Source organism: Thalia democratica, chromosome 3 (assembly GCF_965202585.1).
Source record: "Thalia democratica chromosome 3, ktThaDemo2.hap1.1, whole genome shotgun sequence".
NCBI classification, from domain to species: domain Eukaryota; kingdom Metazoa; phylum Chordata; class Thaliacea; order Salpida; family Salpidae; genus Thalia; species Thalia democratica.
The window spans coordinates 42,179,740-42,202,268 of NC_139167.1; the positions used below are offsets into that span (position 1 = coordinate 42,179,740).

General features: G+C 26.2%; 1 protein-coding gene across 1 annotated transcript in view; it reads left to right on the forward strand.

Moving 5' to 3' along the window:
• LOC145831475 (TBC1 domain family member 9-like) overlaps positions 1–22,107 on the forward strand; it is a 30,114-nt gene extending 8,007 nt beyond the window's left edge. The window contains exons 5-23 of the mRNA XM_082938745.1: positions 1,402–1,589; positions 5,143–5,250; positions 6,259–6,430; positions 6,528–6,628; positions 6,895–7,021; positions 8,056–8,194; positions 8,469–8,590; positions 9,684–9,818; positions 10,100–10,315; positions 12,195–12,311; positions 12,852–12,989; positions 13,150–13,274; positions 14,213–14,311; positions 14,766–14,877; positions 16,047–16,233; positions 17,665–17,859; positions 18,041–18,168; positions 18,587–18,703; positions 21,562–22,107. Coding sequence (XP_082794871.1) covers positions 1,402–1,589; positions 5,143–5,250; positions 6,259–6,430; positions 6,528–6,628; positions 6,895–7,021; positions 8,056–8,194; positions 8,469–8,590; positions 9,684–9,818; positions 10,100–10,315; positions 12,195–12,311; positions 12,852–12,989; positions 13,150–13,274; positions 14,213–14,311; positions 14,766–14,877; positions 16,047–16,233; positions 17,665–17,859; positions 18,041–18,168; positions 18,587–18,703; positions 21,562–21,888 — 2,853 coding nt within the window. The 3' untranslated portion in view covers positions 21,889–22,107. The remainder of the gene's footprint in view (positions 1–1,401; positions 1,590–5,142; positions 5,251–6,258; positions 6,431–6,527; positions 6,629–6,894; positions 7,022–8,055; positions 8,195–8,468; positions 8,591–9,683; positions 9,819–10,099; positions 10,316–12,194; positions 12,312–12,851; positions 12,990–13,149; positions 13,275–14,212; positions 14,312–14,765; positions 14,878–16,046; positions 16,234–17,664; positions 17,860–18,040; positions 18,169–18,586; positions 18,704–21,561) is intronic.
• The last annotated feature ends 422 nt before the right edge of the window (positions 22,108–22,529 follow it).

Consider the following 22,529-nt stretch of genomic DNA (forward strand, 5'->3'; position numbering starts at 1 on the left):
ATAATTTAAGACATTTTATCAAAAATTGAACACGGTTTTATGAATTTTGTTAGTTATTCTTAAAAATTTGAATGTTTTGTTTTATACTTAAACCTTAAAGTAATAATTTAGTTTTTTGAAACTTTTTCTACTTGAACATATTTCATGTTAGTGAACTACCGAATGCGGCCCTTTTGCTAAGATCTTAATTTTAAAAGAAGACGTAAGTATTTATTTGTGTACCCTGTAGATAACTAATTTTTTTACCGTTTTTATTTTATATACTGAGTAATAGTAATAATAAATAAATATGTTCAGAATTAAATCTACAGCTAGTAAGGCTAATTTTAAACGTGTAACTTTAATGCTGTTTTAGGTTGATAAGTTTTTTTTTTCAGTTTATATTATCTAGTTTTTAGTAAAAAATAGTTTTGATTTATTATATGATAATTTTTTTATAGAGCTAACTAAAGTTGTTTGATGCAACCTTTAAACATAGAATACTATGCATTAAATTTCAAAGACTTTCAAAGATTACAAAGATAATAGTATTGTCCTTTAAACTAAAATATAAACGAAAAAATGTAAGCAGCGAATTGACATATATAGCTCTTGTACCTTACATGATATTTTAAAGTCATATGTATATTTAGATATTCGGTTATTAAAAGTTTAATGCAGTAGTTTAATACAAAATTCCATTGTAATTTTTCTTGTTGAAATGACTTTAAGTTTATGCTTGTTAGATAATAGTATTTTTAGCTGTAAATCTAAGGTCTAACAACCTTTTCTAGGTTACATACAAAGTAAAAATTTTGATTTGTAATTCTAAGTTCAACCCATGAAAGTCCTCTAACGTTATCTTTAGTGTTTTTTATGTTATTAAAGGAAAAATAGAAGTAAAACATTTATTAAAACTGCTAAAATTTAAAAAAATTATTTGAGAAGTTAAATAAAAACAAAGTTAGAGTAAAAAAATACATTTTAATGTAACTCAATTATTTGCTCACGCTAGGTTTTTTATTTACTTTAAAGCTAATAGAAAAGTTTATATTTCTGTTGATAAACTCATGCGTTCAATTTGTGTCGAAGCTGCATTAAGTAACTAATAATTTAAGAGTTTGAAAGTTTTTACTTGAACTTTTTGCTAACTACCTAATAATAATAATATAAAAATAGCTTAATCACAATTAAATTTATATCATATTTAAAAACTTTGGTTATAATAATAGTTTAATAATTTGTTTTAAACATTTTTCTTATCTACAAAATAATTCGCGGGCCAGATAATTTTTAATTAATGGCCTGATCTTGCCCGAGGGCTGTATGTAGCTTACCTATGATATGCACGATATATATTCTTTTAATAATAAGTTTAAACTATAGAATTTAATATAAATGATAATCTTTTTTAAACTAAAGCAAAAATCCGTAATTCGCCGAGACCTAGATGCAAAAGCAAGAAGTGAAAGGTTTCGGTTCAATTTTCGATTGCCAGTCAATGAAAAACTCGATGGTCACATTCAATGTACGTTATGGGCTGCTTTTGATAAAAAGATTGTGTGGGGAAATTTGTTTCTATCTCACAACTTTGTTTGCTTCAGATCTACGTAAGTTGAAAAATATTTAGATTTGTTTTGTACAAAAATATCTTTGAAAGTTGAACTCAAACAAATAAAATAAGACATTTACTTAAATCTTTTGTAGTCTACTTAGACAAACTAAATGTTTAATGAGCTGGATTTTGACAGTTTAAGAAGTCGCTGCTTATGTAAATTTTAGTTAAAAAAAAAACAAGTTTTAAGTATACAAAATTTTAAACGAAATTTCATTAATTTAAATTAAATAAAAGTCTTACTGCTATTAATTGGGATTGCTAATAAATTTTTTAAATGTTACTTTAATGTTTTCGGTTTATTTTTACTTATAAAAACCTTTTTAAAAAATTTATTTTAATTTAAATTTTCTGTCATAGTTTTGACTTCATGATGAACTAAGTGCGTGGTTTCTAAATAGAAAAATCAAATAACTTTATTTTTTTCCTTGCACTTATGATTTAATCTAGTATGTTTATTTATCTGTAGATTTAAAGTTAATATTTTAGACTAATATTTAGTAAAAAATGTCATGAAGTTAGGTCATTTAGTTTCAACATATAATGGAATTAACACGACGAATAACAACAGCATTCGAGACAAGCTTCGACCGGTGACGTCTAGGATTTATCAGGCAGGCATAGTCGTAAGAAACCGCTGTCGTGATCTTATCAAGCAGGTTTAAGTACAAAGTACCGAAGCGACCGTTTGTGAGTAAAGGACTGTGAATGATTTAGCTGTGTCAACTTTTTCAATTTTACTCACAAACAGTCGTTTCCGTACTTTGTACTTAAACCCTCTTGGTAAGATCATAACAGCGGTTTCTCGCAACTATGCCTGCCTGAAGAGCCATAGTAAGGACGAAACCGGTTGTAGGTTGTCTCGGATGTTGCTGTTGGTCGTGTGAAGTTTATTATTTTTTGTTGATGGCGCAAACATCTCAACTTTGTTGATGATGACCAAATCGTTATTAGTTTCAATATATAATGACAGTGCTGTAGAAAGTTTGCATTTAAACGAAGTCTTTTTATATCACATGACAATACTCTCTACTTTAACTAAACTTAATACAAACGTACTTACAAAGGAAAGGTATTAGCTTTAGTATGAGAAGCTTAGTACTAAGGCAATAAGTTGTTGAGCTTAAATATTGTGATTTAAAATATAAACAAGCGTTCTATTCTTTAATAAAAGTATTAATTTTTAAACTAGTTTTGAGACACTTAACACTTAATAAATTACTTCAACTAATAATTAAAATAGTTTTTTTTTAATTTAAGTTTTGCTGTTTATAACGACTAGTATAAGTATTTAGAACAATAACTTATATAGACCTACAAAAAGCAACTGGTTTTCAGCTGAAAAATGGTTCAAAATATTTTACATAAAAGCAATTAGAGTAGGAATATCTCACCATTATCTAAAGGGCCACATTTAAAGCATAGCTATTTACGTTGGTTACAAAATATTATATTAATTTAGTTTTATAGAAAAGTTCAATTTAGATTAATAGCAAACTAATAAAGTTTAAAAATATTATAAAGATGTTTTAAATTCTTTTAAAAATTATAGTTTATAAAAAATATTCAAACATTACTATTTATGTTTTTTTTAAAGAAAATAAGTTGTGGAAAATGTTAATTAATACCTAACTGCAAATGCTGACTATTTAAATCGCTGGCTACTATGGCACCACATTATTTGAATCTTTAGGTTCCAATTTTTACAACTCTTTGATTATTTAAGTTCTAGTTTACTATTAATCTTACTACAAGAGCAACTAGGGAAAAAGTAACAAAATATTCAATATTATTCATTCAGGAAAAATTTTTAAGTTACTAAAACTAGTCTATTGAGTATAGATGTAAAAGTATATATGTAAAATATAATCTTAGATATAATCAGACTATCAACTCATGCTTGACCACTAAACTTATTTTGATTTAAACTTACTAAGCTAATCAAATTCGTGTGTAAATTAAAGTTTCTAACAATTTTATACACTTAAGTGATTAAAGCATATTTTAAGGGCATAGGGGGGTCCACCTTGATTTTTACAATTTGATCTTATTTTATAGATTTTTATCTGAGCTATCAGACATTTTTAACTGTTTGAAAAATTCAAAGTAATTTTTAGATATTAGCAATTAAAGTCGATGACCTTAATGAGTTCTTAATGGAAAGAAGCAAACTAAAAGCGCGAAAAAAGACCATTTCATTAAAATTTTCACAGAAAGTGTATTATTAAATTTTAAAATGATTGAATACAGTATTTTTTTTTTATTTTGAAAAATAAAGTTTTAACTACCTATTTTTTGTTTTTTTAATATGAAATTTTTATTTTTTAATATTTTTAAAATTCCAACTTTGAAAGTCTTTTAAACTACAAAAGGAACGTTTCCTAAAAGTTTGAGGTCTCTAGCTCTTAAAATGAAGGATAAGATAGATTTTTAGCGATTTTTTAAACTTCTGAAAAAATTGACCCCGAAAAATTTCCGGTCCATATCTTTGTATAAGTTTTTATAAAAATTACAATATCTCAAAAGTTAAATAATTTTTTTTAATTCTATAAAAACTGGCTTGTAGTTTGTACTTTAAGCTTTCGTATTAGATCCAATGTTATTTTTAGTAAAAAAAAAATGTCGGACCTCACCCCCTATGCCTTTAATATTTAATACAAATTTTTTATAGGCAGTACTAACTTGGCAGTTTTTTATAGTTAACAAAACTAAAAAAGAATTATTAAATCAACTTATATTACTTGCAGGCACGTGGCTTGGTACGTTTCTGCAAATCTACAGAAACGTATACTTATATGCGAAAAAACTTGCTTTTATTTCAGCTTAAAAAGACTCTGCTTTCTTAGCTTTAAGTATTCATTTAAACTTAGTTATGCACTCCTGAGAGATAATTTCGACACGTTTGTAATCTCTAGCACTTTTAGTGTCGTAATGATAAAACGAATCAAATACATCCAAATTGTTACATTTAGCGCGTTATAGCTTTAGTTTGTCAAAAAAATGCATTGCAAAATTGATGCTAATGGAAGCTGTAGCTTCAAAAATCAAAATCATACAATTTTGTTATTCAGTCAGAGTTGCTGTGTTCCCGCTAGGACGTTATCTGCCGTCATTTCAGATGTTTTAATTTTTGTAGATTCGTAACTTTTTTGAGCTAGCTACGTCCCTGATTACTTGTTATCTTAAAATCAGCCTAATAATTTTTTTTATATAACAAGGCCTTTAAAAATATAGTCTAGAAAAAAATGAACCTCAGTTTAGACGTCTAGAGAGTATGATTTGAAGAATAAAGCAGCATAGTTGTCTGTTGCATTATGGTTGCATTCATTTCACAAAGTTATACTTTGTTACATTCGCTTAAAACGCTTACTTTTATATTATAATTTAAGATTTCTTTTTCAACCTTAACTATTTATATACGCCTTCTAAAATAATTTTTATTTTTCTACAGCTATTTTTTTTTCATACGTATGTAAAAATGGTCGGTTTCTAATTTATAAAATAAGTTGGTGTTAGTCAATAATGTAGTTTGATAATAATTGTAACAGACAGTCGCAAGAAGATATAAATTTGATAATTCCGCTTCGTGATGTTAGTGTTGTTGAAAAAGCTGACAGTTCAAATGTTCTACCTTTTCCTATATCCATAACTACAAGGTTTGTTTTTTTATATAAAAAAAGAATTTAAAACATTATATAAAAACGGTAAGTTATACTGGCTAGTTGAATGGATTTAGTTCACTGTCAAATAACATAGTTTTTAGTTTATGGTAAAGTTTTAAGATAAAATTTCTATAAATTTAATTAGTTTTTATATATAAAATAGACTTAGGGCTAAAAAATCATAAATATAATTCTGTATAGAATCTTTTAGGGTACAAACTTTATATAAAATGACAAGTGGGCTGAAAAAGGGTAACAAGCGGCCATTGACTTTTTTAGTGACTAAAGAATTTTTGGGTTTTAGGTATTTTTGGAAGTAAGTTTGACTTTCTGAGGAGTCAGTTAATTTTTTACTCTTTTTAGTCCTAAAGTTTCATTATAAGTTAAATCTTTAACTATTTTTAAAATAAAAACATACCTTTATTTGTTTGTAAAACTAAGTGGTTTAAATTGTATAATAGTGCTTTTTGTGACTTACCAGCTCACTGCGTGTTATATTTGTTTAGAATATAAGTATAAATAAAAGTTTGAAGAGTTCTAATATGCCTAATACATTATTTATTTTTGATGATCATACCAATTTGAATAAGTCACAACATTTAAAATACATCCTTTAGTAAAATGTATAAATATTATTTCTATTAAAAACTAGTAGTAATATAAATGTAGAGCATTTTAAGATTTAAACAAAAGCTTCAATAGTTTATGATAAGTTTCTCTGAAATATTTATGAACAGTTATAGTTTTCTTAAATTTTTATAGTACTTGGTGTTTTTAATAATCATTCATACTAAGTTCAATTATTTAATTATAATTTTACTGTCTTTAACAGTTGTTTACAATTTTTAATCAGTAAACAAGTACTTTTACAAAGTACAAGCACGTACTTTTATGTACAAAAATAAGTGTTTTTAAGTTAATTAACAAGTTTCGATTTTACAGCTTGCTATGAACTTTTAGTATTTGAAATTAAATTCAATATATCAATTTTACTTGTTTTAGGAACAAGATGGCGTTTTTGTTTGGTCATCTGCAAGACCGTGATTACCTACTCAACATTATTTCGGATTTTCTGTCTAAAACAAAAATTAGAAAATTTCGAAAAGCTAAATTTTTACATTTAAAGGAAGAACAGGCAAATAAAATGACCAAAGATCAGACTGATACAGACACTGTTAGTAAAATTATGCATTGATAGTTTTAAAACTTTTAAACCTAATATTATTTTCTTAGTCTAGTAGAATATCCACAAACAATAAAATAATTTAAAGGGTGCTGGAGATCAAAGTAAACTAAAACAAGTTTCTGAAGAAAGTAAAACAACCTCAACTGAAGACATACTAAGTACAAGTTTGACTTCTTTGTTCAGTAGGTAAGACCATAGTGCTTGTTCTAGAATCGTTGATAAAAGTATACTATTCTAATCCAAAATGAAATAACAACTTTTTTTGTATTTTAATTTTTTTTATAGTGATAGTTTCGATTTGTTTTGCAACAATAAAGCTTCCTAGGATTTTGCATCTTATTATGTTATATCTACTTAATTTATTAGCTTTACAAACAAATTAAACCCACTTTACTGTATGCACCTTCAATAATTTTTCTTGTGTTTTAAGCTTTGCTTTTAACTTTCTTTAGACGAGGTTCAAGTGATATTGATCCACGTGAAACTGTAAAAGAGCATTTATGGGGAATACACTTTAGTGAGTATGGCAGGGGTGTTTGTATGTATCGTACAAACAAGACGAGAGAACTTGTTAGTAAGGTGAGTTGTATATATTTTATTTTTTTCAAGTATTAATCCAAGTTGATTATTTTTCAACTTGTATAAATTATTGAACAACATTTTATGGTAAACAGGGATAAAACTGTTTATTTAAAACAAGAAGTTTGTGCTTATGTATATTTGAATTATTTAAAAATTGATTTAAACATGCCTTCCAAAAGAATTTGTTTAAGCATGACACTAATCTTTAGTTTAGAGGGAATTTCAATACCAAAATAATTAATTAAATTCAATAAAAGTGTCTCATGTAAAAAAAGTGAATATTAAAAATGTTAGCACTAGTTTACTGACAATAAAAAATCTAAAACTTTAGACATTGTTTGCTATGAAACTTACACAAAACAAAAGCTGCCTGCTAGACTGTATACGTAAAATCTATTTTTGTATTCAAATATTTTATTCTTGTTTTAATAACATCATTTCATTTGATAGTTTTATTTTCACAAGTACACTATTTTTTAGGTTTAATAATGTTATGTTGAAAATGCCTCTGTGTACTAGTGTTCATACTTTTTTTCTAAGAATATTCGTGAACTTTTGTTTCGATTTTGTCTATTTTAGTGAAATATTCTGTTATTTATATTGTAGCTTAAAAAATGAATACAAGTTAAAAAAAGCGCTAGTTCAAAATAGTATTTTCTTATACAAAACATTATAGATGCATTATACAAATTAGTCTGCATTTTTTACAATTAGTTATATACTTGAAAGTTATGTTAATAAGAAACTATAAAATTATTTAAAAAACTAGAGATTATTATGTCATCGTCTTCTCTAGATGCGGTAAATCTTCATATTAATACAATTTTCCGTTAAAAGAATGTATTTTATTGATAATTTTTTAAATGACGATTAATACAAAAAGTAGTCTTACATCTAATTATTACTTAAATAAAACGTTAGTTGATTTAGTGAAATTATTTTTCACGAGATATTTTAAGTGCACAAAACAAAAAATATTTTTGCTAGAAAATTTACGTTATTTTAAAGTTTATCTCAAATCTATTTTCAAGGGTATACCAGACAAATACAGAGGTGAAATTTGGATGGTATATTCTGGCGCTATAAACGAAATGGCTAATCATCAAGGATACTATCAGTCATTAGTAGATCAATGTATGGGTAAAGATACCCTTGCCACTGATGAAATAGGTTGTTTTATTTTGTTGATAGCAATTAGAAAAAAGTGATGATTTATATTGATTTAAAATTGTTAAAGTTTAAAAAAAATGTTAATTTTTATTAAGTTTTTGAAGACTTAATAATAACGTATGTAGCATGTTTTAATTGTCAAGCAATAAATCACTATCTTTTGATGTTAAAAATTGTTATAGCTCATTAATTAGTAAAAAAATTAAATACTTTTTAGATTTTAAATTTTTAAACAAAGAAAAGTTTCTAATTGACTATAAAAAAAAAATAACAGAACGTGATCTACATAGATCTTTACCAGAGCATCCTGCTTTTCAGTCAAAAACAGGTATTGATGCCTTAAGAAGAGTCTTAACAGCTTATGCATTTAGAAACCCAAGCATTGGCTATTGTCAGGTATTTTTTTTTAAGTTTCATTTTATACCCAGACACTATAACACTTGTTGCCGTCTTTTATAGTTTGTGCAAGTAAGTTAACTAAAGTTTTTTAATACTTAAATAAAAAATATTTTAAAAGAACCAAAAAAACTGTATTTGAAGAAAGATATACTTTAATTAGATTAGTTTTTAAACTGGGTTTTTATTATCTGAAACAGATAGTTGTTAGTTTTATCGAATGGAAAAATAATCATTAAATTAGCTTTTCTGAAAAAACATTCTATTTTAAAGACTTCTTGAATTTAAATTCTTTAACGTGCCCGATGTATTCTGTGCAGACAATGTTAATATACAAGAAACATAAAACTGACCTTTGTTTTTTGTTATCACCTTATTATTTTTGTGATAGTTTATATATTTTTTACTCAGACTATATTTGTTTATATATTTTATAATACTTACTTTTTACGATAACAGCTTAACTTATTAAGCTTAGTTAGCTTAAAGCTGCAGTTATGAAAACGCAGAAATATTTCGTTTAGACTAAGTAAAGTTACGCTTTTGTAATTATTGTACAAATTAACAAATTAAATTTCTTCCTATATTGTATCGAAAATTTGCTCACGTAGTTTAAAACAGTATTCGTTTTACAAGTTTGCGCTGTTTATTTTCTATCCTAACCTTTTTTCCTTAATAGTAGAACTTTTAACTCAATTAACATACTTATAAATGCATATTTTCCTTAATAAAAGTTTGTATGCCAAGAATGTCTACTTCGCTGATTAATGGTCAACCGTTTTTCTTGGTAAGTTATGAAAATTTTGATTAACACTCGATTCTACCTTTAAACAAGTTTCTTAAAAACAGTACGGTGTAGTTTTTATTATATAAGTATTATTGTGTAATATATTTTGATTATCTTTTTGGTAAGAATGGCTTGCTGATAATTCAAGAACAATTCTCCTAGGTAGACACAGCAGTTACAATAATTTTAAGTGTTTTCATTATGTAAAAACATAGTTGATGAAGTTTTTGGTTGTTAAAGTTGAATTTTTTTTTTAAGTAGCAACTTTTATTCTTATGTACTTTGATAAAATTTCGTTATTACCAGGCAATGAATATAGTAACATCAGTTATGTTGCTATTCAACTGTGAAGAGGAAGCTTTTTGGCTGTTAGTTTCTTTATGTGAGCGACTTCTACCCGACTATTACAACACAAGAGTTGTTGGTGCTCTTGTTGATCAGGTAAGTAGTGTTGCATTATTTAATTCTAAATTTTTTTTGTATTACTACTTAAAAATACTTTCTTATTGTTTTAAATAACTTTAAAACAGTATAAAGTAGATTTTTTGTTAAATATTAAACTTCTTTTTAAAGTCTTCTATAATTAGTCTTTGCAGAGTTAGTGAAAACAGGTCAGACTTGTATTTTGTTATTAATATTGTAAGCTATCGCAATACAAAAAAAAACAGAAACAATAATAGCTTAGATTTATTATGTTTTCCTAAAACATTATTTTTACACAGGGTGTTTTTGATATACTAACCAAAAAATATTTGCCTAAAATTCATTCAAAGTTGGAACAACTTGGAGTAGTTCGAACTGTAACTTTGTCATGGTTTCTCACTTTGTTCCTATGCAGCATGCCGTTTGATTCAGCAGTGAGAATTGTTGATCTTTTTTTTTATGATGGTGCAAAAGTCGTGTTTCAAGTTGCTTTACAAATACTCAAGTTTAACGAAGTAAGTATAATTTTGTTCTATTGTTTCTAATAATAAAATCATTATTAATGGTGTATTTTTATACACTTTTTCCTCATAAAAGTTTTTATTATTTATTTTAGCAATTTCCTTTATATAAAACAATAAACTTCACCGCACGACCAACAACAACAGCATCCGGGACAACCTACGACCGGTTTCGTCCTTTCTAGGACTCATCAGGCAGAATTAGTCGCGAGAAACCGCTGTTGTTTCTCGCGACTAAACCTGCCTGATGAGTCCTAAAAAGGACTAAACCGGTCGTAGGTTGTCTCGGATGCTGTTGTTGTTGGTCGTGTGGTGAAGTTCATTGTTTATCATCGATGACATAAAACATCTCAACTTTGTTGATGATAGCCGAAATAAATACTGGCTTTATATTATAATTGTACTTTAAATCTATAATTACAACAGTAAAAACATAAACATTAAAATATTTATCAATGTATTATCAAGTTTGTTTTTTACAAAAATATATTTATTGATATTTTTGTAAGAATAAAGATATTTTTAAATTTATTTGTTGTTAGTCCACAGCAGGGTTTCCCAAACTTTTTTATTTAAAAAAGCTATAGCCCCACTAATAAGATTTCTCAAAAAAACTACCCTTAAAAACGCCTAAGACCCTTTTTTCGCTCTTCATTATTAACTCCATATCGGCTAGTGTAAATTTAAAATTGTAGTTTTGTGCCTCCCCCCCTCCCCCTCCTTTTTTATACCTTATGACCCCCTAAATTTCTGAAAATTTTCTTTTATATCTGGTATAAGTTTCAAAACTACCCTTAAATACCTTTTTTTGCTCTTCATTATCAACTCAAGAATATGTAGTGTAAGTTTGAAATTAATGGCCTCTTTGCTCTTCACAACAACCCCGCCCTTTGGCCTCTTTGTAGCTTAAGACCCCCTAAATTTCTGAAATGGCCCACTTTAAGAAATCCAGGACTATATTAAGGTCATGATTTCAAAATTTTCGATAAATTTGATTTCCGTTTTTTTACAAACATAGTCATTCGAAATTTTTTCAATCTTTAACAAACTATATTCTAGAATTTTCTTTTAATATGAACTGAAACTCAAGTTCTAATGCAGCGGTTTAACTTTCCCTTTCTAAAATGAGCCATAAGTCTTCCTTTTAGTCATAATCTTGCTAAAAGATTTATACTGGCGCTTAAGACTAAATCAAAGATGATAAATCTTTGAGTTTAATTGACCGCATTAAGAATATGAATATTTAACTGAGGCAAAAATAAAGTCTAGTAACAAGTTAAGGTAAAATGTTTTGAACGTAGTAAAAAAAATCATTTACTTAATTTTAATGGAAAAACTAACTAAGACCATAGGGGCATAAAGATAATTTTTGATAGAAATTAACGTTGGCTCTTGTATGAGAGATTAGAATAAAAACTGTATATTAGTTTTTAAGATATGTAAAACATTCAATCACTTTTTGAGAGATATTTGTATTTTTAAAAACTTTAATACAAATGTATGGCCACAATTTCTGATTGACAATCTTCTCGAATTAAAAAAAATCTCTTAACCATATCTAAATTTTATTTATGAACGAAAGACCTCAGTTTTCAGGAACAAAATCCTTATTAATTAAAAAGTTCATGTGTTTAATTTTTATAAATACTAGAAAAAAATTAGATTAAACATAAAAATTGGTTTTTTAATATATACTTTTTTAATTAAAAATTTTCTTTGATATTTGTATATAAACATTAGTAAGGGATTGACCATAAAAGTTTTTAAGATATTAAACGTTCTATTCTAATTGATGAGTTAGTTTTTGAATTTATTTGTGTGTGGTATACCTGCTACGTTATCGAACTAACTTTTTTCTAATATCAATTAAAAGGAACAGCTCATTGAAGCTCGCGATGATGGTGAAGCTATGACCATCCTTGCAACTTATTTGTCAAGTATAACAAACCGTGAATCAAGACTTCCAAAACTTACCAATTCTACAATGCAGGTGACTGACCAACTAGTTTTCATTTTGATTGCGAAATTATGCAACAATAAAATATTGTCCACAGTTGGTATATTTTAAGTAGTACTTAATTATTTTCAAAAGTTAATAGCGTTAAAACTGTACGGAAAACCTTGTTACAAAAATAAATGAAATAAAATTTTTGTATTAATAACAAGTAAATGTGGTATAAAACTTATTTATACAAATTCTAAAAAAAAAATTTTATTCCAACTCAAATAAACTTGAAATATTAAATTTTGCATCAATGGCTTATTTGAAAATTTGCAAAAAAGTCTTCTTTTTTAATTAGCTCTTAATGACCTTAAAACTGTTTTTTTTAAATATAATTAAAACAATTTTTGAAAACCCTAGTATAAAAAATGTTGTCTAAAGAGACTAATTTAAATTTTACTGTAAAAAAAGTTCTCTTTTTTTAAAACTTTAATTTCATTAAATATCAAAAAATAGAATTTTATAAAATTATTTGTGTAAACTTAAATCTGTGATAAATCTTAGTGGTGTAATAAACTAATTTTTCAGAGCTCGGCAATGCCGCTACGTATCAAGCCAGCACCAGCTATAGATATATCAGACCTTATTAAAAGCGCCTATGAAAATTACAACTCTTTAGTTACAGCGGAAAACGTTGAAAAAATGCGTTTCAAACAACGGATGGAAGTAATTATTTTGTAGTAGAAAGTTTTATAACGTAAAACATTTTATATGGAATTTTTTAAATATTATCTTCAAATAGTAAAAGTACATTCTCAAATAGTTGTTAGGAACTTTTGTGGAAGTCTTATATTAATTTTTAATTATGTTAAACATCAATTTTAAGGTAGTGCAAAGATTGGAAGATTCCACAGTTAAAGCGGTCGTTCGAGGTCTGCAACAACAAAGTGGTTTTGAATTCGAGGAATTAAAACAACTTTTCCTTCTGTTTAGAGAAGAAAGTTTGACTAAGTTTGTCCCTCTACTATTTCTGATGAATAAAGTAGATAGACTTATTTACAAATTTATATAACTTTTAATGAAATTTAGTTTTTGGATCTTTTTTTTAGGAGTTATTTTTGAGGTAAAAAAGAAAATAAGTTCAAACACAATATTAATATAAATAAAAAAATTACATTAAAAAAAATTGTACTAAACTTTTGTTTTTGTTTTTAATAAAAACAAATTATACAGTAATCTTCCTTTATTGTACCAACATATGTTTCTGTTTGTTAACGAATCAACACACTTCAAATGGGTTCTGTAAAAAATAATTACTGTAATGTAAGAATAGAAGCATAGAATAAAGTAGGTGAATTCATGTTTTCATTAAAATAAAAATAAAATAATTTCTACAGATTTTTACAGGTTAATAGTTAATAATAGGTAAAATACTTAAAGTTAAATCCGACTGTTATAAAACTATATAATATTTGTAATTATTAAGTCTAAACTAAGTAAAGTAAACTAAAATCCACAACAAAACAACAAATCATAATATAAACAAACCACTTACTTAAATGGAAAGAAATACTGATTCAAATTTATTTTACTGTTGTCAATGATTGAATAAAATATTCATTCATTGTTCACATTTATCCTTATTTATATTGTTCATTCATTGTTCACTATTAACCTGTAAAAATCTGTAGAAATTATTAAAATTTAAGCTTGTAGTCCTATAGTTATCAAAATAAGTTGTATAAATGTAACCCAATTAACTGTGAGACAGTTAGAATTATTTTTAACGGCTTCCTCATCGAAAAACTTCATACCATTTACAGGCGTGTCCTTTACAACCAAGAGCAACAGTATCAAGTACTATGCCAGTTTAAGTTTTTGAAATAGATTTCTAGTTAATGCTTAAAAAAAAGGTTTTGCGTTGTTATAAAACATTAATTTTTATTCAGGTCTTATTGGGGAACAAACACAAAAACTTTAAATGAGCAAAGCATGAGTTCGTCAAGTGCCCAGTATGAGCATTACACAATTGATTTCGAGCAGTTTAAGTTTGTATAATTTTTATGTTGTAAAAACAAGAGTTTGACTCACATCTTTTAAAGAATAATTTTGTTAATACATAGTTAGATTTAGCACAAATAAATCTCATTGGTGAACCATTTGTGGTTGTTCACAAATTCATAACTTTTATTTAAATGAATTTATTAACAACAATTTTCTTACTGTAATTTTATACTGTTTTAGTTTTATTAAAACTATAGAAAGTTTATAATGCATATTTTTAGGTTAAACTTTTGTTATAGTTGTAGATATTATTAGTTATTATTGTTATTACTAATCTTAACTTTATAATTTTATCATAATTTTAAATATCATCAAAAAAAAGTTATTTAGCATAGATGATAATTTATTTACTTTTACAACTATGTATATAAAAAATTATATTTATAAAATTAGTAATGATTATAAACTCTGAATAATAATTTTTGAATACTTCTATAGGGAATTATTTAGAGAGCTTTCTCCATGGTGGAGTAATGAAAACTGTGACAAAATTGCTAAACAAATATTTGTAATTAATGATTCAGAAAAAACAAGTCAAATCAATTTCAAGGTATAAAAATAGCTTTTATTTTCTTTTCATAAACTATTTTTATTCTAAGCAAAAAAAAAAAAACATAAATTAGTAAACAATTTATTTTGTTTTATTTTAAGATACAGGCTTGTCAAAAAACCTGGAAATTTAAAAATCTAGGCTAAAAGAACCTGGAGTTTAAAACAAAAGTCGCTAGAAAACCTGGAAAAACTTTAAATTTTAAATTATTTATAGTTGTAAAGTTATGAAATTTAGGTTTATCTATCATATAAAGTTATTATTTGCAGTATTTAGAATTATTTTTATTATAAAACACATTTTAAGTAGCATGAAAGTACCTTTTCATTGTTATTGAATATTGAATTTTTAAGAAAGTTTCTTACTCAAAGTGGACAAAAAACCTTGTACTTTTAAAAACCTGGAAATAGTTCAGAAAGCATTTGAAAACCTTGTAAAATGGTTTTTAAAAATTGAGTACTGAGAAAGGTCTGTAATATTTTGTACAAACTAATAAGTTTTCTTTTGATCACTTCATATCCAGTCGAAAAATCTTTTGGTTACTTAAGTTTTAAATACTTTTCGTTTGTTAGAAACTGTTGTTCAACTTAAACTGTTCATACTTTATTTTTTACTGAATATATACTTAAGTAAAACTTTAATCTTAACTATTAGCTTTTGACTGATTATTGCTAAAATTATATCAATTTTTATTTGTTATATTTTAAATTTTACTCTAGTTATTATAAATGGTGAGTAAATAGGTGCATATAAACTGTCTTATACAAGTTAGCTTTATATGTTTTACACTTACAATTTGTTCTTTGTTTTAGTTTAAATTATAACAAGTCCCTCATTTTGCCTTTGCCTAGGTATTTCTAACATTTTCTACAGTGGAATTTAAAGATGATTAATATTTTGAGGGTATATTTAATTTACATTTAAAATAAAATTAACTATTTTTTAGATATTTATCCAGTTTTGAAAAATATTTGTTTAAAGTTCTTAAACGTTTAAGTTTTTATGTGCATCTATTGACTGCTTAGAAGTTTTAATCAAGAGTATCAATTTTCTTTTCTGATAAAAATAAAGTATAAAAGAATAATAAAAACAGTATTATTTTACTGTATTAATAGATAAGTATAATAAAACTAGGTAATGCTAAATTATTATTACTATTTTTTCTGCAGGATTTTTCTATTTCTTTAGGAACTATTTGTCACGGTGACCATCAAAAAAAACTAAAATTGCTTTTCAAACTTCATCTAGTTGATTTAAACACTATGTTTGATGAAAATGATGATTTATTTTCCGAAAGTGGCTCTACTAGTACTCTACTAAACAGTCCGACTTCTGAAGATAAACGCTCTGTTACAAGTAAGTTTTTTGAAGTGTTTCTAAATTTTACATGACATTGTTCGTCTTAATTTACAAAAATAGTTTTAATTTTAGTTTTATTACGACTCGATTTTTTTGATTAAAATAGGTGTCTTACGAAATCCAGTTGTATTTTTATTTTAATCTTACATATAGTAACAAATTAAAACTACTTAAGTTGTCTGAAAATATATGAATTAAGTTATTTATACTAATTTAATTACATCTTAATTATAAGTTATCAAACAGCTTTGAGTTTTTTAGTTGAATTTTTTAAACTATACTACAAATAGTAGTTTTTAAACAAAATTTAATATAAATATATCTAAAAATCATTTTTTTAAACATTACATTTAAAATAAATAAAAAAAACTAAATATTATTTCAATAAAAACTAATTTTGAATAAAATTAATAAACCTTTTAGAGATTAAAATATAGTCATTTTTTTTTTTACATAATAGTTTTAGAATTAAGATTTGTTAGTTCAGTTTTAGTGATTTTTGTTTGTAACAACAATTAACCAGTATTTATTATGGCCATCATCAACAAAGTTGAGATGCTTCGCGCCATCAATAATAAATAATGAACTTTAACACTTGACCATCAACAACAGTATCCGAGAAAACTTCGACCGGTTTCGCCCTTGTTAGGACTCATCAGGCATATAATAACGATTAAATGTTGTTTTAAAAGAAAAGGATGTTTAGGATAATTTTTTAGTTTAATTTGAGAAATATTTTTGTCTTACTCTCATTGGTAAAAAAATTGGGCAACTAATAATAAAAACAAAGTATATAATCTGACTCAGGGGTCAGCAGGCATTTGGTGGTCGCGGGCCAAAGTTTGAAAATGAACATATTCGCGGGCCGCAGTTATAATTTTATTACTTACTCTTCATAACAGACCCGAAATATTTTGTGTAAGTTTCGAATTTACCTTGAAATGTATCTTTAACCTTTTTTTTGATTTCCACTTAAAAAAACAGAATATCTAGTCTAAATTTTAAGATTTCTTATTAGCGCGCCGCAAGTATTACTTTTCATGGGCCGCATTTGGCCCGTGTGCTGCAGTTTGCCAACCATTGGTCTAACTAAAACGTTTTAAATGTATTGTAGTAGTTATGCATTGTGTTTTTTTGAAGTTATGCATCGCCAAAAATTATTTACAATTAAAAATAATTTGATCAAAATATTAACTTGACTAGGAGTCATTTTAAGGCAGTTAAAACTGATGAGGTAATAAATTTTAATTAAAAATTAAGCTTGTTATATAAAGGCTAACTACAATAAACCGTACCACTGTCTTATTATACCAATACAGGAAATACCATAAGTTCAATCAATTGAATTAATACTTTAGTTTTAGTTATGATTGTGCTATGCTATGTTTAGTTTAACGTAAGTATATTTAACTCGATTTGATTCTCAAGGTTCTTTGACTGAAGAGTTGGGAAATTTGAATGTAGTATCTACGAGCAGTTGCAACTCAACAGTGCTTACAAGTGACGAAAATAAGCACGATGAAGTTTTTACAGCTAAAGATTTAGTGGAGGACCATTATTCTGCAGAAAAACGTTTGATTCCAGAGGAAAACAATACAGTTTTGAAAGATGATCATCAAAATCGTTCGTTTACTGCAAAAATCATTAAACATATCAACCTAAAGTAATAAACTGTATACAAATAAAAATAATAGTTATTAAATCAAAACTGCACTAAAAGTGCACTGGTTTAGTAATATTGTAAAATATTTTTATCTATGATTTAATTAATTTTTCTTATTTTAATTGTATTTTTGTCTTAAAGGGGACAATACAGTTGAAGAAAATGTAGAACAAGTTATTGTCAAAGATTACAACTATTATCTCAAAAAATACAGTTCCGAGAATAAAAAAGATGCATCGAATACAAAAGAATTACAACAAATAAGTCAAGTAAATATTTTAGATCAACTATTTGTTTTCTTAAACTCAGTTACCAAACCTTTTTAAAATATTGACTACAATTTTTAAAAAATGTATCTTAGAAAAGTATTAAGTTTTAAATAAATCAAATAATGTTTTATCAGTTAATTTAAATTGAGTCTCGCTTTAAACTTTGTACAAATAGTGCATCAAATCAAATATTATATGCTGAAGAAACATATAAAAGTTTTAATACTATAAAAAAAAAATGAAAGTACAATGTTAATATTTTTTTAAATAGAAAAGTATGTTTATTTATGTGTAGTTATTGAACTTGAAGTATTTAATAAATAGATATAAAATAAATAATTATATTGTTGTTTTACCTAATTTAGTTTAATTACGTTTCATTGTTTAAAATATAAAAAAAAAACAAGATATTTTGTAGGATCAGTTTATCCAACTGTGCAAAACTATGTACAACTTGTTTCGAGATCAAATAAACGAACAAGCCTTATACCATTCAATTGCGACGGTTGCTAACATTCTTCTTCAAATAGGAGAGGTTAGATGATATTTATTTTAAATATTCGGCTGTTTTTCAAATTGCAAACAAATCGAGATCCTAAGCAGCTTACTTTAAACAAATTTATAGTCAAACTGATTTATTTAGAAATAGTTAGTTTGTTTAAATTAAGCGTACCTTACGATGAAATTTAAGTATAAAATTGTTAGTGCGCAGCTGGAGAGAAAACAGGGAAAATTTAGTTTTTGCTTTTGATAATGACATACATACTATAAGTTTAAAAACGAGTTGCACCAAAGTAATAATCACTAAAAGTATGTGAAAACTTACTTCTATTATTATAATGAAAAATTAGAATTAAAAAAATTTAAACTACAACATTGATTTATATATAGTTATTTGTTATTGATATTAAATTTATAAGGAAAGTTGTTACACTGTAACGATACCTATCGGCTTAGGTATAATGCTTATGATGGTTGTTGCTCAGTCAGGCTAGTTCTTAACAAATAAAAAAGTGGAATCTAACTCCCATGGCGCGATCGGCATTATCATCCTCTGCTAACACATCATATTACTCTGCTAATGTCTTTAGCTTGAATTATTTGTATGAGTAGGATCACTTGACTTTTCAGCTGCATTCGCAAGCATGGGGTGCTCAGTTTCCATCGTACAGAAGTTAGACGCCGATGAATTTTATGCTTCCTCTTAATGTTACTCGTAATTTACTTTGAGTGCTACTCTATTGGTATCGTTGCTATTAGACAAGATGCTACCTTAGTGCTTAAGAATTAACCTCTATAATCTAGACTAGAGAAAAACTTTCAGATTTTAATCAGTTGAAATCCACACAAGCTAAAACAAATAAACGTTTTACATAGCAGCGTTAGCATTCTTTTAACTATGGTCTATAGTTCTAGTTCTAATATGTTTTATATTGATTTGTGTTTTTAAATATCTACTCTTATAAATCTGGAACAGTAAATTTCAGCACACTGTTTTAATTACATTCTAAAACTTAAAACTCTACAGAGCCTTTAAAAACAAAGTTTAAGTTTGCGGATAGATCATTTTTACCGTACGAAATAAGACCAACTTAGTATGGCAATACTGATTGCTGGACATCCAAAATTCTGTTAATTTAATATATAATACGGCCCTCTAACTTCCGAAACACATCTCAACTTTACAGCACTGAAAACCAAATGTAACTCAACATAACTTCCAAATATAAAATGCCCGTATTTCTCCTTGCGATCACTCTTGTTTACTTTTTCGTAATAGGGTTAATTTTTGTATTTACTTTTAGGTGAATTTTCTGATAGCTCACACTGGTTAAAATAAAGTCAATAAATTCTAGGAGGTCTTTATTTCTATAAATCAGTAATTTAAACTAATAAATCAAAAACTATCTAAACTCTAAATTACTAGTGTATATTCATGCAAATATATGTTTAAGACAAAAAAGAACTTATTTATAAACCACAGTCTTCATTTACACTTGAAAAACGAAGTAATATTTTAAAGTTTTTATTTATTAATCATGTTCGAAATTGAAAGCTATTGTTTTTTAAATAAAGTAGTATTTTCATTTCATTATTATAGTTTAATCTTTTTCTTTATAAAACAAAATTTTAATCAAAGTTTCGGTTTGAAAGTGTTGACTCCTCTTTTATTAAAATAGACATTGATATATCTAGTTTGTCGTTTGTTTAGCATACCCTTAAGAACCTTTTGTTTTTTTCAAATTGCTCTTGTGCTTTTAAAATTTAGCTTGTCATAAAATTTACGAATTTAAGTTGTGTTCGTTTGAAAAAATTTTCATTATTTTCTCTAGTTTTTTTCTAATGTATTGTTTAAGTCTAATGAGAGATATTAATCAACTAACACAATGTTTTGGAGGTAAACAATATAAAATACGAAAGAGCAAAGTCTAAATAAAAAAAGCAAACGCGTTAATTTAAATATGAAATGTACCATGCTGCAACGTACCAAGCTACGTCCAAGTACTACAAACTTAAGTAACTACGTAATTTTAATAAAGTTTTTTTTGTTTCGAAAAAGACTAATTGTATTCGAGCTAGTTAGTTTCGGTTGCTTACTACTGATAAAAGCGTTAACGTAAGCGTTGATACACATTTATTTTTTTAAATAATATTTGACAAGTGAAAAAAACACAGATTAGTTTGATAAAACCAAAAATTTCCTCCACTTCGGCCGGGCGTAATCTTTATCTATCTGAAGCTTGCTTATTGTTATTTTTTGGTTCTTTATAGCTAGTTTCCAGCTGGCAAAAAAGCAAGACTTCTGAAGTGTGTCACGCCCTAACTAGCTCGTGATGGCGTGTAAAAGTTATTTTGTTACAATACTTTTGAAGAGTTTGTTATGGATAGAATATTGTTTATCTTAGTACTGTTGGCTGTGGAAACATATTTATCATTTTAGTCTTTTAGCTTTTAGATAATTAAAGATGCGCGATAGCGTAAGAAGTACGATTATTTTTTTGGCCATCTTTTCTATCTGGAACTTGAATTTAATTTAGCAACTTGCCTTGTTTACAATTCAACATAGATCGCAGACGTCAGTTTTTCTTCCAAACGCAATATCATTAATTGTTTAGTAGTCGCAAAATCTTTAAAGTTTTGTTTTTCTTCTACTTATACATTAGTGGTTTAGGATTTTTTTATAACCCGATCACAGTTGTTAAAAAATTATAAGTTTAAACTACTAACTAACAAATATAAACTACTAATACTTATAAAAAAAAGTTTTGTTAAAGTAACTTTTACGTTTATACCATTTATTTGATTATTGTTAGTCACTAGACTTTAAAATTCTTAAAATTTAATTTGCCTAGTCGTAAATGTTCATTCTGCACTACTTGAACATTATTTCAGGTTGGTAAACAGTTTAAGACTCCAGTGTCTAAATTGAAATCCCAAGTTGATCATGTTTGTAGGGATGACGAGCCTCCAGTAGCATCAAAAGAAGATGACACCACACGAAGCCCACCCAAATCTCGTACTGATCCAAAAACAAACCCTGAGTGGTCTATCTCATTTGAACAGTTTTTTGCATCAGTGCTTACAGAAGCACCTCTGTGTGAGTATTTTGAGCGGAAATTCTCATTGACAGAAAAAATAGCCAAACTTCGAACAAATAGACGACATAAGCATTTCAGTTCACAAATAAGTAGAGATGAACCGGAAAGAGTTACCGTTTAATTAACAAAACTAATGAGCAATGGTCAATTTTATTTTTATGAAGTTTAGTTAAGTTTATAATATTATTTTAAATAATGTGAAAACCAAACTTTTATTTTTTGAAATATGCAAATTTTTCCTAAAAATGTTAGTAATATTAGCAATTAAAAACCGAAGTACTATTTAATTTACTAAACGAATCTTTAAAATTTAGTTTAAGTACGGCTATAGTATAAACTATGGGAGGAAAATTATAATTTTTTCAAAGCTAAATGACATAGTTTTTTATCTTCCATTAGTTTATTTTATATAAATTTTTACATTTTTATTTTTATCGTTTATGTATTTTTATAAAATTTTTAGCTTTTATACAATTTAAAAAATGTTTGTAAGTTATAATTTTTATAAAGCTTTATTTAGTTTCAAATCACTTCTAAAATAAAAGTAAGATGCCAAGTAATACATTGAAACAGTTTGACTTAGTTTAAATTTCATAGCTAGTTCAAAAAAGAAGTTTTAAAGCTAAATTCAATTTGATCAATGTTTTTAATTGTGTTTTTTTATTGTTTTAGCTTAGCATAGTTTTTTTTGTGCTTTTTCTGCAAGTTAAGTGCATTATAAGAACTAAAACAAAATTAGCTTATCAATTCCTGTAACATCAT